The 14,026-nt window shown below is 52.0% G+C and overlaps 1 protein-coding gene across 1 annotated transcript in view; it reads right to left on the bottom strand.

Annotated features, from left to right (window-relative positions):
* CACNB3 (calcium voltage-gated channel auxiliary subunit beta 3) overlaps positions 1-13,744 on the bottom strand; it is a 35,697-nt gene extending 21,953 nt beyond the window's left edge. Inside the window, exon 1 of the mRNA XM_083591728.1 lies at positions 13,511-13,744. Within this exon, the coding sequence (XP_083447854.1) occupies positions 13,511-13,552 (42 nt within the window). The 5' untranslated portion in view covers positions 13,553-13,744. The remainder of the gene's footprint in view (positions 1-13,510) is intronic.
* Between the last annotated feature and the right edge of the window lie 282 nt (positions 13,745-14,026).

Genomic DNA, 14,026 nt, shown 5'->3' with positions numbered 1-14,026 from the left:
TGGGCAGAATGTGTGCTTTTATTTAAAATGCATCTCTGGGTTATTTGTGGGGCATAGGAATTCGTTCTTTTTTCTTCATCCAAAATATAGTCCGGCCCCCCACAAGGTCTGAGGGACAGTGGACCGGCCCACGGCTGAAAAAGGTTGCTGACCCCTGCCTTACACACATAAAATGTGTATTTATTATTTTGGTATTTTACAATATTGTAAAATACGCAATGGGTCAGTGTGTCTGGCTGTAAACCAGAAGGTGGGTGGCTCAAGCCCACCCTGTGGGCAGGATTCATGCATTGCGTGGGTTGGAATAGATGACTCTTGGAGATCCTTCCAACTCTACAATTCCATAGTTAAAACTATGGTTTTCCCAGTAGTGAAGTATGGAAGTGAGAGCTGGACCATAAAGAAGGCTGATCGCCGAAGAATTGATGCTTTTGAATTCTGGTGCTGGAGGAGACTCTTGAGAGTCCCATGGACTGCAAGAAGATCAAACCTCTCCATTCTGAAGGAAATCAGCCCTGAGTGCTCACTGGAAGGACAGATCGTGAAGCTGAGGCTCCAAGACTTTGGCCACCTCATGAGAAGAGAAGACTCCCTGGAAAAGACCCTGATGTTGGGAAAGATGGAGGGCACAAGGAGAAGGGGACGACAGAGGACGAGATGGTTGGATGGTGTTCTCGAAGCTACAAACATGAGTCTGACCAAACTGCGGGAGGCAGTGGAAGACAGGAGGAGTGCCTGGTGTGCTCTGGTCCATGGGGTCACGAAGAGTCGGACACGACTAAACAACAACAACATGAACACCTAAGTGTGACTCTCTTAAGATTCCAGTGGGAGGAGGAGGATGGGTACCCCCTCACCTCACCTCTCCCGGAAGCCATCTTCTCTGCCCTCCCTTCCCACGCCCAGCAGCGTGGCACCAAAAATGCCAGGAAAAAACCGCCATGCTGAACCAGCGCAGGGGCAGAACAGGAGCCTCCGATCTTCCCTCGTCTCGACTTCGGGGAAGGTGGCGTCCCTCCCCGGGGAAGGAGCGACAGAGAGACGGAGAGGGAGAAGGCAATTGGGAGCTAGCACCACGGCAACGCGCAACGCGCCACGGGGAGGTGGCAGCACGAGGGCCTGTGTGAACGCGGGAGAAGGAGCGAAGCCGGGCAGGGGCGAGGGCGATGGAGGAGGAGTGGGGCACCGTTTTAAAAACACGGCGCGCTGGCTGGCTGGCTGGCTCAGAGCTGCGGCTGCGCGCCCAGCCCCTTTGGTAAGGATGCGCACGAATCGCCCACGCGTGTCTCTGCCTCTAGATTCCACAGGGAGCTGCCACCACAGGCGTGTCTCCCGTCGCGCGTCCACACGGCCCAAGAGGCACGTGGGAGAAGCCGCGCGCAAGTGGGGCCCGCGATGGAGCTTAGATCTCGCGTGGAAGTGGGGTTCTCTGGTGCAAACGGGAAAGGAGCCTTTGCGTCTAGGCGCCCCCGTGTTCAGCCTTCAGACCCTCTCCTCTCCTGCCCGCCCCACACGTGTACGACGCGTGCGTTTCTGCTGGCTGGAGCTCGGCGGCCCACGGCTCTTCCGCAACGCGGGAGTCTGGAAAGGCGCGCGTGGGTGAGAGAGAAGATGCTTCTTCGCGCATCCTCGATGCCCTGCCTGTTCCCGAGCTTCGCGTTGCAGTGAACCGCCTGCGATGTAGATAAACTGGGGAGGGGAATCGGGCCTGCGAAGCGCAGGGGGATCCAAAGGGGCTTCGTTTCCCAGGGTTAATTGACAAAAGGAGACACGCATCTGCCTTGAAATCTTTCCCCAAAAAGCCAAAGGGGGGGAGGGGGGGTTGAAAAGGCATTTGACATTTTGCACATGCGTGTTGGCGCTCTTCTTCCACCCCAGCCCCTACTTTGGTATGGGTTTTCATTTGGTGTGGTGCAAGGACAAAAGGCTGACTTGCAACTCCAGTTGTGCCAAGTTCAAATTTCACCTCTGCTGTGAATTCACTCGGTGGCTGAAACATACTCAGAGTCGCAAAGTGATTTCATGCTCTTTATTCAGCTCATAGTGGTGAGGAGGAATGAATGAAAGTCCCCTCAAAGTATCTGCTTTATATACATTATTTACACAATGGGCTGCACATGATTGGCTAATTCCGGAATTCTGCTGTAAGCCAATCAGGTTGTGGATTCACTTCTATCTGGAGCATGATTGGGTGGTTCCTGCCAACCAATCATACTGCTGCATTGTTCTAGGACCAATCAGACTGCTGCATTTTGGATCCTATTGTTCTAGGACCAATCAGACTGCTGCAGTTTGGATCCTATTCAACTCAGTGCATAACAGTGGCCTAAGGCAAGCCGCTTCCTGTCGGCTTTAGGTCATGGGGATAGTAATCCTGGCCTACCTTACAAGGTTGTTGTGCATTGGGAAGTGAAGCACTTTAAAACACTCTGAAGTGCTCTGCGCAGCTAAGCAGGAAACTCAGCACCAGACTTAGGAAACAATGTTAAATTAACATGGGAGAGTGTTGATGAAGGGAAGAATGGAAATCAGTAATTTAGGTGGGTTTTCTGAAGTACATTCAGGTCAACTACATTTTGGATTATGTTTCTTGTGTACAGTTGGCCAGTTTAAATGGGGGGGGGGGGAGAGAGAACACAAGGTTTTTGAGAGCCTCTTTCATATTCTTGCTTCCTATGAGTAACTTTCAGAACTGGTGACTGAGTTTGCTTTTTTCATCCTCCCTCTCCCTCCCCTTTTCCTTTTGTGTCGTGTGTTTCAGATTATTTGCCTAATAACACAGTGTTATTTTTTTATTGCTCTAGGGACCTTTTCAGCTGAATATCAGGGCAAAAAGGCTTTAAATAAATAAATAAACACCAAATTAAATGCAAATGCCTTGACAGCTTCAATCTGCAGAACTGGCATTGTTCTGCACTTGTAAGAAATCCATCTTTTAGTGTGGCAGCACCTGCAACCTGGAACTCCCTGCCTATTGACACCAGGCAAGTACCTTCACTTTTCAGCACCTGCTTAAAACGTATTTTGTTTAGGTAAGCCTATCCAAACATGTAAAAGTTACATGTGTTTTATTTCTTTTTCATTACAGTGGTACCTTGGGTTACATATGCTTCAGGTTACATACGCTTCAGGTTACAGACTCCGCTAACCCAGAAATAGTGCTTCAGGTTAAGAACTTTGCTTCAGGATGAGAACAGAAATCGTGCTCCGGCGGCGTGGCAGCAGCAGGAGGCCCCATTAGCTAAAGCGGTGCTTCAGGTTAAGAACAGTTTCAGGTTAAGTACGGACCTCCGGAACGAATTAAGTACTTAACCCAAGGTACCACTGTATTGTTGGATTTAACCATCTTTTGAATTTTTAAAAATACCTGTGTTTAACTCAAATTGTCATGCTTTATTTTATATTTTTGTAAACCACTTCAACATTTTCTTACAATAAGGCAGTGTATAATTTTGTTAAATAAAATAAAATAAATGAAATGTCAAATGCATACCATATTGATATGTCACCTTCTGCTAGTACAGTATAATAAATGCATTTTGATTTCTCAATACAATTTCTCAATTTCTCAAATTCAAGCATCTACAGCATATTTACAATGACTGTCAGACTGGTGCCAGACAGTGCTCATTTCAAAAACTCATGAGCAAACCCCCAGTAATCTAGCACTTATTAAACCATTATTGTTATTTCCTTACTTTTAAGAAGACTGGTTAATGTTATGGATTTCCCTGTCTTTTTTATTACATGTCCCAAGACAATATTATTATACTGTATTCAAAAATAGTTTTAGGCCTAAACCCTGACTCAAATTAAGCCCTTTCATGTCCCTTTCCCAAAGCAGGTACGGTAATTTAGAGGATTCAGAGTGTTTTACACTCTGCTTTATCACTAGATGGAATCCTTTGCAAGGAATGAGGCCTAGCATTGCATCTGGGGCATCAAGAGATGGAAATACCTTTTCCCTTCCCAGTTATACCTTGGAACTCATACCTTGGTGTGGCAAACTCTGTGGTCCTCCAGAAATTGCTGGACCTCAGTTCCCATCAGCCCCAACCAGCGCGGCCAGTGGTCAGGGATGAAGGGAATTGTAGTCCAACACCATCTCTCCACTGTTGGTCTAAAGCCACGTGATGCAGCAACCGCACAGTGAAGCTAAGCAAACCTGGAGCTGGACACGCACAGTGGGCCAGTATGTCTGGATGTTAACCAGAAGGTTGGTGGTTCAAGGCCACCCAGAGATCTAGGAACCCCACTTATGCCATCTTGAGATCCACTCTGGAAGAAAGGTGGAACATAAGTGCAATGAATAAAATGAAGCAGGGAGTGGGCCACTTTCCAAAGTTGAGGCGGGAAAAGGTAAACAGCATTTGAATGTCCAGAGGAGAGATCTGGGCAAGATTTGTTCAACGACAAGGATGCGATGGGGCCCATAGCTGACTAGTGGGGAGCAGGAATGCATATGGCAGCTTGTTGTGATGCTACTGGGATACACTGCTAAGCAAGAGAAGCTCCAGAAGCGAGTGAGGGAACAGAGCGCATAGCAAATTTGCATCAGCTAGCTCGGTTAACAAAAGCGGGCCATGGCAGCAGGAACAAAAGCTGTAAATGCACCCTTTCAGATTTAACAAAGAGAGCAGAAAGTCCAAAGTGATCAGATGCTACTGCTAGCGAAAAGGGGTTATTACAACCTGCTCTTCTTCTTGCATTTCATCCACCCTGACACAGAACATTTTGGGCTACAGGAAGACTCCCAAGCCGTGGTCTGTGTACCCACTCTGAAGCCCATCAGAGATTATCACGAGCTGAAGGAGTTTCAGATTCAAAGCCCCATTTTGCAGTGGCATCAGATCAGTGATAATAGGACACTGTAATTGCTGTTCCAAGCATCCAGAATGTGATTTTCAGCCTCCAGTAAAGGGGGGGGGGCCTTCAAAGTAGGACTGCCTGAGCAGCAAATGCACAGTTGTGTGCAAATGGATATGATGGAGCCCTCAGAGCTTTTGTTCTGCTTCACTAAATTAAAGCAGCTTCAGGTATACCTGAAAGAGCGTCTCCACCCTCATCGCTTAGCCCAGACACTGAGGTCCTTGTTCAAGGGTCTTCTGCTGGTTCCTTCACTGCAAGAAGTGAAGTTACAGGGAACCAGGCAGAGGGGCTTCTCGGCAGTAGCGCCCTCCCTGTGGAACGCCCTCCCTTCAGATGTCAAGGAGATAAACAATTACACACCTTTTAGAAGGTGTTTTATTATGTTCTTAGATATGCTGTAAGCCATACAGAGTGGCTGGGGAAACCCAGCCAGATGGGTGGGGTACAAATAACAAAATTATTATTATTATCATAATCATCCCCACTTTTGAGTTGCAGAAACAGTGGTGAGGGGCTGCTTAAGCTGTTCCCCATGTTCTTCTTTACTCCTGGGGGGCATGATTTTGAGCAGGAAAATGACTGGTGGTGAAAGGGTTAATCAGCCCCTCCTGCTGCTGTTCTCCCCCACAAAACTGCAGCTTCCCCAAACCTCATTTCATTTATTTAAAAACTCAGGAAATTGTCACATACATTTGCATGTGCCATGTGCCTGGACAGCTAAAAACGAACAGTTTGGACAGGTATTCAAGGAATACGTTTTGGGCTTCTAGTGTGTCGATGTTTCCTTTGGGACTTTTATCTGCCTGTGTGCTTTATAATGCTTGCTCAGCCTATCCGTGCATAAATGCAGCATGATGAAGACTGTTAAGACTCCAGTGCTCTCTCCTCCAAAGAAAATGGACCTTGTAAAACCGGGTCCTCCAAATGTTGCTGGACTACAATTCCCATCAGCCCCTGCCAGCACAGACAAGGGTCAGAGATTATGGGAACTGTAGTCCAGAGCAACGCAGAGGGCCACAAATTCCCTATCCTTGTGCAAAGCTTGCTTTATGGAACTCTGACTGCCTGGGAAATGAGAGGGAGTGGGGGGGGGTATGAAACAAGACATGAAAAACATCTACTATGTTTCGATTCACATTCAGTAAGACTCACTGAAATTAATAACCATGAAAAAGTTGGGTCCATTAATTTCTAGTACAGTACTCTGAGGAAAACTTAGTTGAACACAACCCAAGGCGTAGAGAATCAAGCCTCCATTCTACTGATATCTGAACCTCTACATTGGCCAGGGAAAGGACAGGATGGAATACTAGAGGGAGAGGAGTGACTCTAGAGCAGCGGTTCTCAACCTGTGGGTCCCCAGATGTTGTTGGACTACAACTCCCATCATCCCTGAGCTCTGGCCTTGCTACCTAGGGGTGATGGGAGTTGTAGTCCAACAACATCTGGGGACCCAAAGGTTAAGAACCACTGCTCTAGAGTCTAGAACCACAGCAGGGTGATATTTTGTGGTTCATCAATCACAGCTAAAGCGAAACAAAACAGTTGTGCTAGATCCTAGTCAGAATTCTTGCCCATTGCCCTGGATGCCAGTCATCCTAATGTCAGGTCAAATGCATCCAAAGTGTATATTTTAATCAGTGGCGAGAGAAAGGCACATTGCATGTGGCTAAGAAACGCGTCTCCTTCATTCACCACTACCTTAAGATCCCCTACCCTGGAGTCCTTGCCCAAAGTAAGCCTTAGAGCGGAGGCTCTGAAATTGTGATCCATGGATCTCTGGTGACCTGCAAGCTCCATTCAGGCAGTCCACAAAAATATTGCAAAACAATCACAAATCTCTCTCCTGGCCTCGACCAGGGCCAGAGCCTTTTTAGCCCTGGCCCCAGTATGGTGGAATGCTCTGTCACAAGAGACCAGGGCCCTGCGGGATTTGACATCTTTTCGCAGGGCCTGCAAGACGGAGCTGTTCCGCCAGGCCTTTGATCCAAGTCCAGTCTGACCCCCTTCTTTCTATGGGAGCCTGTATGTACCGGTAAGTGGCTTCCATGGCTCTTTCTATCGGCCCATATGGGACCAGCACAGGTGGGCGGGCCTGATGAAGTTTTAATTCCTTACCCCTACGCTTATGATCATGGGTTCCCACTTAATTTTATTTTGATTTTAAATATGATTCGAATTGTATTTTAAACTAATCATTTGATTTTGTTTTTTCAATGTATTTTATACATTTGGTGTTAGCCACCCTGAGCCCGGTCTCGGTCGGGAGGGTGGGGTATTAATAATTATTTTTATTTTTATTATGTTTGTTCACAATGGATTTTGCCCCTTAAAACTGACCCATAAAACTGGCCCTCCTCAACAATCTGGCCTAGGCCAAACAATTTGTATAAAGCAGCACTGGTTTTGAAGCAGAGGCTGAATGGGGAGAAAGTTTATGAAGTGATCCAACAGTTTTAAGAACGGTTGCCTAAGAGAGCAAGGGGTGGGCAGCTTGTGCCCCCCTCAAGCCGGTGCTGCTGGGCTCCAGCTTCCAGCAGCCCCAGCCAGCATGGCCCAGTGGTCAGGGATGATGGGAGTTGTAGTCCTAAGATTTGAAGGGGCTTCCCACTTTACAGATACCCAAAAAATGAGCGCCAATGTACTCACACGGCATTCTCCAGACAGGCTGAAAGGAACTGGACTTGGAGGCACAAAATGGAAAATCCTTAAAATGTCACCCTCTCTGCTATGGCGGAAGAGAGAGAGGCTCTTTCTGGCCCAATCTGTGTTGTCACAGCTGCAACCACAGTCCCCCCCTGAGAGGAGGATGAATCTCGGCCAAAGAGCTTAAGATCCAAGCTGTCAGCGAGCAACAGTCCCTCGCTCCCTCTCCTCTCCCCAACGAAAAGCTCCACCACTTCACCCAGCTCCCTTCTCAGTCTGCCTCTCCTTTTTGCAAGGGGGGGAAACACCCACCCACCCTGGGAGATCCTTCGTTTTAAAGGAGAATGCGAAGGGAGAGGGGTTGCACTGTCAACTCGCTACTCCTACACCAAGGAAGGTCACGAGAAGGCGAGAAGGAAGAGGACCAGTGCAGTGCCTTCCAGATATTGCCAGACTGCAACACCCATCGTGTGGATTATGGGAGTTGGAGTCCGACAACATCCAGAAAGTGCCACAATGACAATCCCTGGTACTCTGCCTCTCAAATACCAGTGCCTTAAACAACCCAGGCCCCCAAAATATCTGAAAGATTTCCTCTTTCCCTATAGACCCTCCCAGGTGTTAAGGTCTGCAGAGGGAACCGTCTTGGTAGTTCTCCCTCCCTTGGGAATTGGGGGGGGGGTGTCTGTGGCATTCTCTGTGACAGCCCCTAGGTCAGGGGTCAGCAACCCTTTTCAGCCGTGGGCCGGTCCACCGTCCTTCAGACCATGTGGTGGGCCAGACTATATTTTGAAAAAAAATACAGTGGTACCTTAATTCGCTCCGGAGGTCCGTTCTTAACCTGAAACTGTTCTTAACCTGAAGCACCACTTTAGCTAATGGGGCCTCCTGCTGCCGCCGCTGGGGCACGATTTCTGTTCTCATCCTGAAGCAAAGTTCTTAACCTGAAGCACTATTTCTGGGTTAGCGGAGTCTGTAACCTGAAGTGTATGTAATCTGAAGCGTATGTAACCCGAGGTACCACTGTATGAACAAATTCCTATGTCCCACAAATAACCCAGAGATGCATTTTAAATAAAAGCACACATTCTACTCATGTAAAAACACCAGGCAGGCCCCACAAATAATCCAGAGATGCATTTTAAATAAAAGGACACATTCTACTCATGTAAAAACATGCTGATTCCCGGACCATCTGCGGGCCAGATTTAGAAGGTGATTGGGCTGCATCCGGCGCACGGGCCTTAGGTTGCCTACCCCTGCCCTAGGTTGTGGCATTCCCTCCCCAGCCCCAGTCTGACTTCCTCTCTTTACAGCTTTCAGCGAATGCTGAGTCTGCCCCTCTTCACCCTGGCCTGCGACATCAGAAATGTGTGTTTTCACACCACACCTGATCCTTGTGATGGTAATTTGTTTTTAATTCTGAATTTTAAACTTGAACAATAAATTTGATGATGATGAGCTAAATAAGAAACCACCCCATCTTTTGCTCCCTTTCCAGACCGTTGAATCAGATTACTATGAAAAGGATTGGAGGATTCAGAATAGCCTGAAGACCAAAGCTGGCTATTGTCTGGACCCCACTTTCTCCTCTCCCGGCTCCAGTTCAGCCTTGCTGTCCACCCCATTCCTACCTTGCCCTTTGAAAACCAGAGTTAGCATGTTGTGTAGTCATTAAGAGCACCAGTCTGGAACGGGAGATAGGTAAAGGTAAAGGGACCCCTGACCATTAGCTCCAGTCGTGACCGACTCTGGGGTTGCGGCGCTCATCTCGCTTTATTGGCCGAGGGAGCCAGCATACAGCTTCTGGGTCATGTGGCCAGCATGACTAAGCCGCTTCTGGCGAACCAGAGCAGCGCACGGAAACACCATTTACCTTCCCGCCAGAGCGGTACCTATTTATCTACTTGCACTTTGATGTGCTTTCAAACTGCTAGGTTGGCAGGAGCGGGGACTGAACAACGGGAGCTCACCCCGTCGCGGGGATTCAAACTGCTGACCTTCTGATCAGCAAGTCCTAGGCTCAGTGGTTTAACCCACAGCGCCACCAGCGCTCAAATCACTACTCAGCCACATTGAGATCCCCAGGAAACCTTGGGTTCAGTCACTCTCTCTTAGCCTAACTCACCTCACAGGGTTCTTGTGAGGATGCAATGCAGGGAAGGAGAACCATGTATGCCAACCTGAGCTTGAGAAAGTCAGATTACAAGTGTAACACAGGAACATAGGAAGCTGCCTTATATAGAGTCTCTTGGGCAGGGGCTCTCCAGGGTTTCAGACAGAGGACAATCTCAGTCCTCTCTGGAGATGCCAGGGATTGAACCCATGACCTTTTGCACGCAAAACAGATGCTCAGCCACTGAGCCAAATTTGGTCCCCCGCCCCTGCAAAAATAAATGTAAATAATCCAGCTCCCATAAACCAAGAAATAAGATTGGAGATGGAATGAACCAGGAGCGAGGATTTCTGGGCACAACTTGATTCTGGTTCCCAGGAATTCGGAATGCGAATGGAAAGTGCGAATGCCTCTAATAACTCGCAGCCCTATGCTACCACCTGCAATTCTGCACCTTCACTCTCCTCCCCTCCCTCTGCATATTGAGTGTGATCAACAGACACTGAGAAGAAAAAAATACTTTGCAACAGTCTTTAAAAAGTGCTTTTATGACTTAGGTAAGAGGTGCTAGAAATGGAGGCGGGAGGAGAGGTGAACATCTCGCACTTACAGCATGCAGCGTCTCTCTTCTCTCCCCCCCCCCCCCGAGCTCAGGCAGACACTAGGAAATGCCAGCCCCCTCCCCCCTCCAAAGCCCAGTTCCGTCATGTCAGCTGATCATCCACCTCCTCCTGCCGACACCCACCAACACATTTCAAAGCGGAGCAGCTGTGCCTGCTGTGGATGCCTAACCCCAACCAGGTGGGCAGGAAGCCCAAGGACCGGGCATGATAAAAACTGTGCTGGCATCACACAGGGGAGCCCCCACACCTGACTTATAATTGATGGGCTCCTACAGAGGTTGACAAAGAGGCTTGTTCCAGACCTGCTGAACTAGCCTACTGGGTGGAGATTTTCCTAGCCATGTGTCCTCTTCCCTTGTCATCTATCTAGATTATAGCCCCTGTTTGCTTACACATGTTAGGTGAAGGGCCATTGTCCAGTGGCTAGAGCATCTCTTCTGCATGCAAAAGACTCCAGGTCCCATCCTCAGCATCTCCAGCTAAGAGGAAGATCCCCGCCTGAATTCCTGGAGAGTCTCGCTGCTAGTTAGCGCAGCCAGTAATGAGCTAGGTGGACCCAATGGTCTGGCTCTGGACAAAGCAGGTTCCTTTATGCCCACATCCTCCAGCCAAAGCCCTCCACAAACTCTCCAGCCAGGATTCCCGCAACTCCTCTTTCGAGCTCTAATGCCTGGGTGACAACAGCCAGGAAAAGTGCAGAAGAGAAACACCTCCTCCTCTTTCAGGAAGGAGTTATTTTTGGGATCCCACTTGAAGGGAGACGTGAGACTTTCTCCACCCCTTACCCAAGCCATGTAGGAGGACCTCCAACCAAGGATCTACCCCAAAACAGGTGCGTGGTCCGAGGGACTCTGCACTCGCTCCCACCGCTCCTGGCTCAGGAAAGCACAAGCCCTTCCCAAGAACCAGCTGCTGGCAAGGAACACCATGCCAGGGTCCGGCCAATGCCTCTCAATATGCATCTCTAGGCATGGTTGGGAGAGAGTGAAACCCTGTGCCTGCTGGGTAGGCAGGACTGAGCTAGATGAAGCAATGGTCTGACTAGGGATGCAAGGAAGCTTCCCATGTTCCTACGTGCTGGATTCACCCACCAGCAGGGGGAGCTGTTAGGGGAAAGAATACCACTTCCCTAGAATGCCAGGGCAACCAACCTACTGCCCGCTTGCACCCGGACATATTTAGAGCACCCCATCTATCCAGAACCATTTTCCTCCTTGGAGAGGACCAAGCCTCCAAGTGCCTTCCAGCCCTGAGCCAAACAGAAGCCAAGGAAAGCAACTTACCACCACCCCATAACTAAGGGGCACCCTTAACATGCCTTGGTCTTTCTCCACCAAAGGTGCCTAGTTAAACCCTCCTGGCATCTGTGATTGTGCCATGAGCTCAGTCGCCTACTCCACTGTCTCCCCAACCCCCAGCCACAACCCCCCAGTGCCCTCATGGGTCCTCTGCCCCAACTTTCTAACACCTAGTCAATAGCCCCAGAGCCACCCCACCTTACCCCCTGCCAACCAGCCCTGCACCCAGCGAACCAGGACGATGCCAGGTTCTTGTAAGTGGGCGGCTCCCCTGCTGAAAATAGCCCCTGGCTTCTGCCAGACTCACCACCTCGGAGTCTTCGAATCCATGGAGACAGGAGTCGTCATACATGGGGGATGAAAGAATCGTTCAGGAACCAAGACAGAGGTGGTGGTGGTGGCAGCAGGGTGAAGGGGGGGTGAAAAGGGGCAGCTCTTCCAATCGGAGGGATGCCCAGCGCTGTGCCCCCTGCCCCAAGCTGGGTTGGGGGCAGCGGATGGCACGCAATGGCAGAGCTGCTGTCTGCTCCCCGAGAAAGATTCCCCACCCTGGATGCGCTCGCTCGCTCGCTCGCTCTCTCCGCTCAGCAACGACGGCAAAAACAATAGCGCCCACCCACCAGCCCTCCCCTGGGGGCAGGCATTGAGACAGGCAAGCACGGAAGGAAGCGGGGAGGTGGGGGGCGGGCAGAGAGAAGGAGAGAGAGAGGAGAGAGAAGTGGGGCAGGCAGCAGCTCCTGAACTGTCCGGATGCGTCTGCACCCACCTGGGGCAAGACCAAAGCGGGGTGCCAAGGGGCGCGGTGCAGAGAGCAGAAGGGGAACAGCAGGATGGGGAGAGGGAAGACACGACCGGAGGGCATGTGATGTGGGTTTGGGGGGGCAGGGGTCGTTCTCAGTGCATTCTTGGTGCCCACCAAGCTCTGCCCTTTATTCTGCCTCCAGAGACAGGGAGGGCAGAGAAGGATGCCTTGCTGGATATTCAGCCAAACAAAAGGGAATTGGCGGTTGGGGAGACACAGCCTTCCTGCTTGGGCCAGGAAAGGTCCGGGCACCGAGACCTGGCAAGCGAAGGAATGTGGGCAGTGAAAGGGTGAGAAGTCCAGGCCACCACCACGACACGCCGTGCCCCCCACCCGGTTCCTTGAGTGCCCCTGTTTTCCTAGCCCCGGCTGCCTTAACTGCCTGCAGGTCACTGGATAACCAGGGCCAACTGGGTGCCTCTCCGCGCGACCCCTGGCAATGCCAGCCTCTGCCTCCCTCCAGCTCCCCTGATGCAGCGCCTCTCCCTAAGGCATCAAGGGGGGTCTCTCCTCCGGCTCTACGCTCCGGATTGCCCACCCAGACGGTCTCACAGCTCCATCCCTAAAGGGCAGATGGGGACGTTCGCCTGCCCCCCCCCCGTTAACTTCGGGGCAGGTGCTGCTGCTGCTGCCCGCTGATCTGGACTCGGTCCTCCGGCTTTGCCGGAAATGGGGCCCGGTGGGGTTCCCCCTGCCATTCCCCCAAGCTGCGTCTCCAGATGCCTCTCCAAGCCCGGTGCCAGGGGTGCAGGCGCCAGCTGGACCCCCACCCCGTCCCACGGAAGTTGGGCAGTCCCTGCAGAAAGAAACCCCTCCGCCCTTTGCCAGCCAGGACGCAGCACCAATCCTGACATCCCAGCCGCGAATCTAGGAAGCGCAAGGGGGCTGAAGGCGCGGGAGAGCGAGAGGCGAGGAGCCCGGCGAAGGGGCGGGCGGGCGAGGCGCGCAGTCGCCCGCCCCTTCTCCCTGGCGGGCTCCCGGGATCCTCCCGGAGTTGCTGTATGGCGCGCGTGGGGGTGGGGAGGGATGTCTGGGGCGCGCGAGGAAGCTGCCGCTTGGCGCGGGAGAGGCGCGCGAGACGGGCATGGCGCCGGGGCTGCCATGGGGCGGGCGGGGGGCGGCGGCGGCGGCGGCTGCGCTCTGCCTGGTCGGTTACCTCGTTGAGCAGGAAGGTTGCGCTGGAGTCAGAAAAAGACATAGACGGCGGGGGAGGGAGCCGGCCGGCCGGCGGGCGGGCCCGGGGTGCGCTGCCCGCTGGGGAGAAGGAAGAAGGAGGGAGGGAGGCGCCCCCCGGCCCCGCTGCGCCGCTTCCGAAGCGCCTGCCCGGCTCTGGCTGCCTGCGCTCGTCCGCTCGCCCGCGCTCTCCTCCTCCTGCCGACGAGCGCGGTGCGCGCCGCCGCGCCTCCCGCCCTCCTCCCGCCGCGCTCCACGCGCCCTTCCCAGACTGGGCTCGGGGACGTGCCAGGCGCTATATAATCACGGGGGGGGGGCGGCGAGGATGCGCCCTGCGAAGCAAGAGCCTCTCCGATGGCGCCTTCCCCGCGCGCGCAGCTCGGGGCTTTCCGCGGGCTCCCCTCTCCCCCTCTCGCCCGGGTGGGGCGCTTCTGGGCTGAGCAAGAAGGGGGGCGCGCTGGCGTGCAGGATGCGCCTCGCTCCAGCCGTCGACAAGCTC

The sequence above is a fragment of the Podarcis filfolensis genome (genome assembly GCF_964270895.1).
Source record: "Podarcis filfolensis genome assembly, chromosome: 2".
Lineage (NCBI taxonomy): Eukaryota > Metazoa > Chordata > Lepidosauria > Squamata > Lacertidae > Podarcis > Podarcis filfolensis.
Note: the sequence above shows the minus strand (reverse complement) of the source record. Positions and strands in the feature narration are given on the sequence as shown.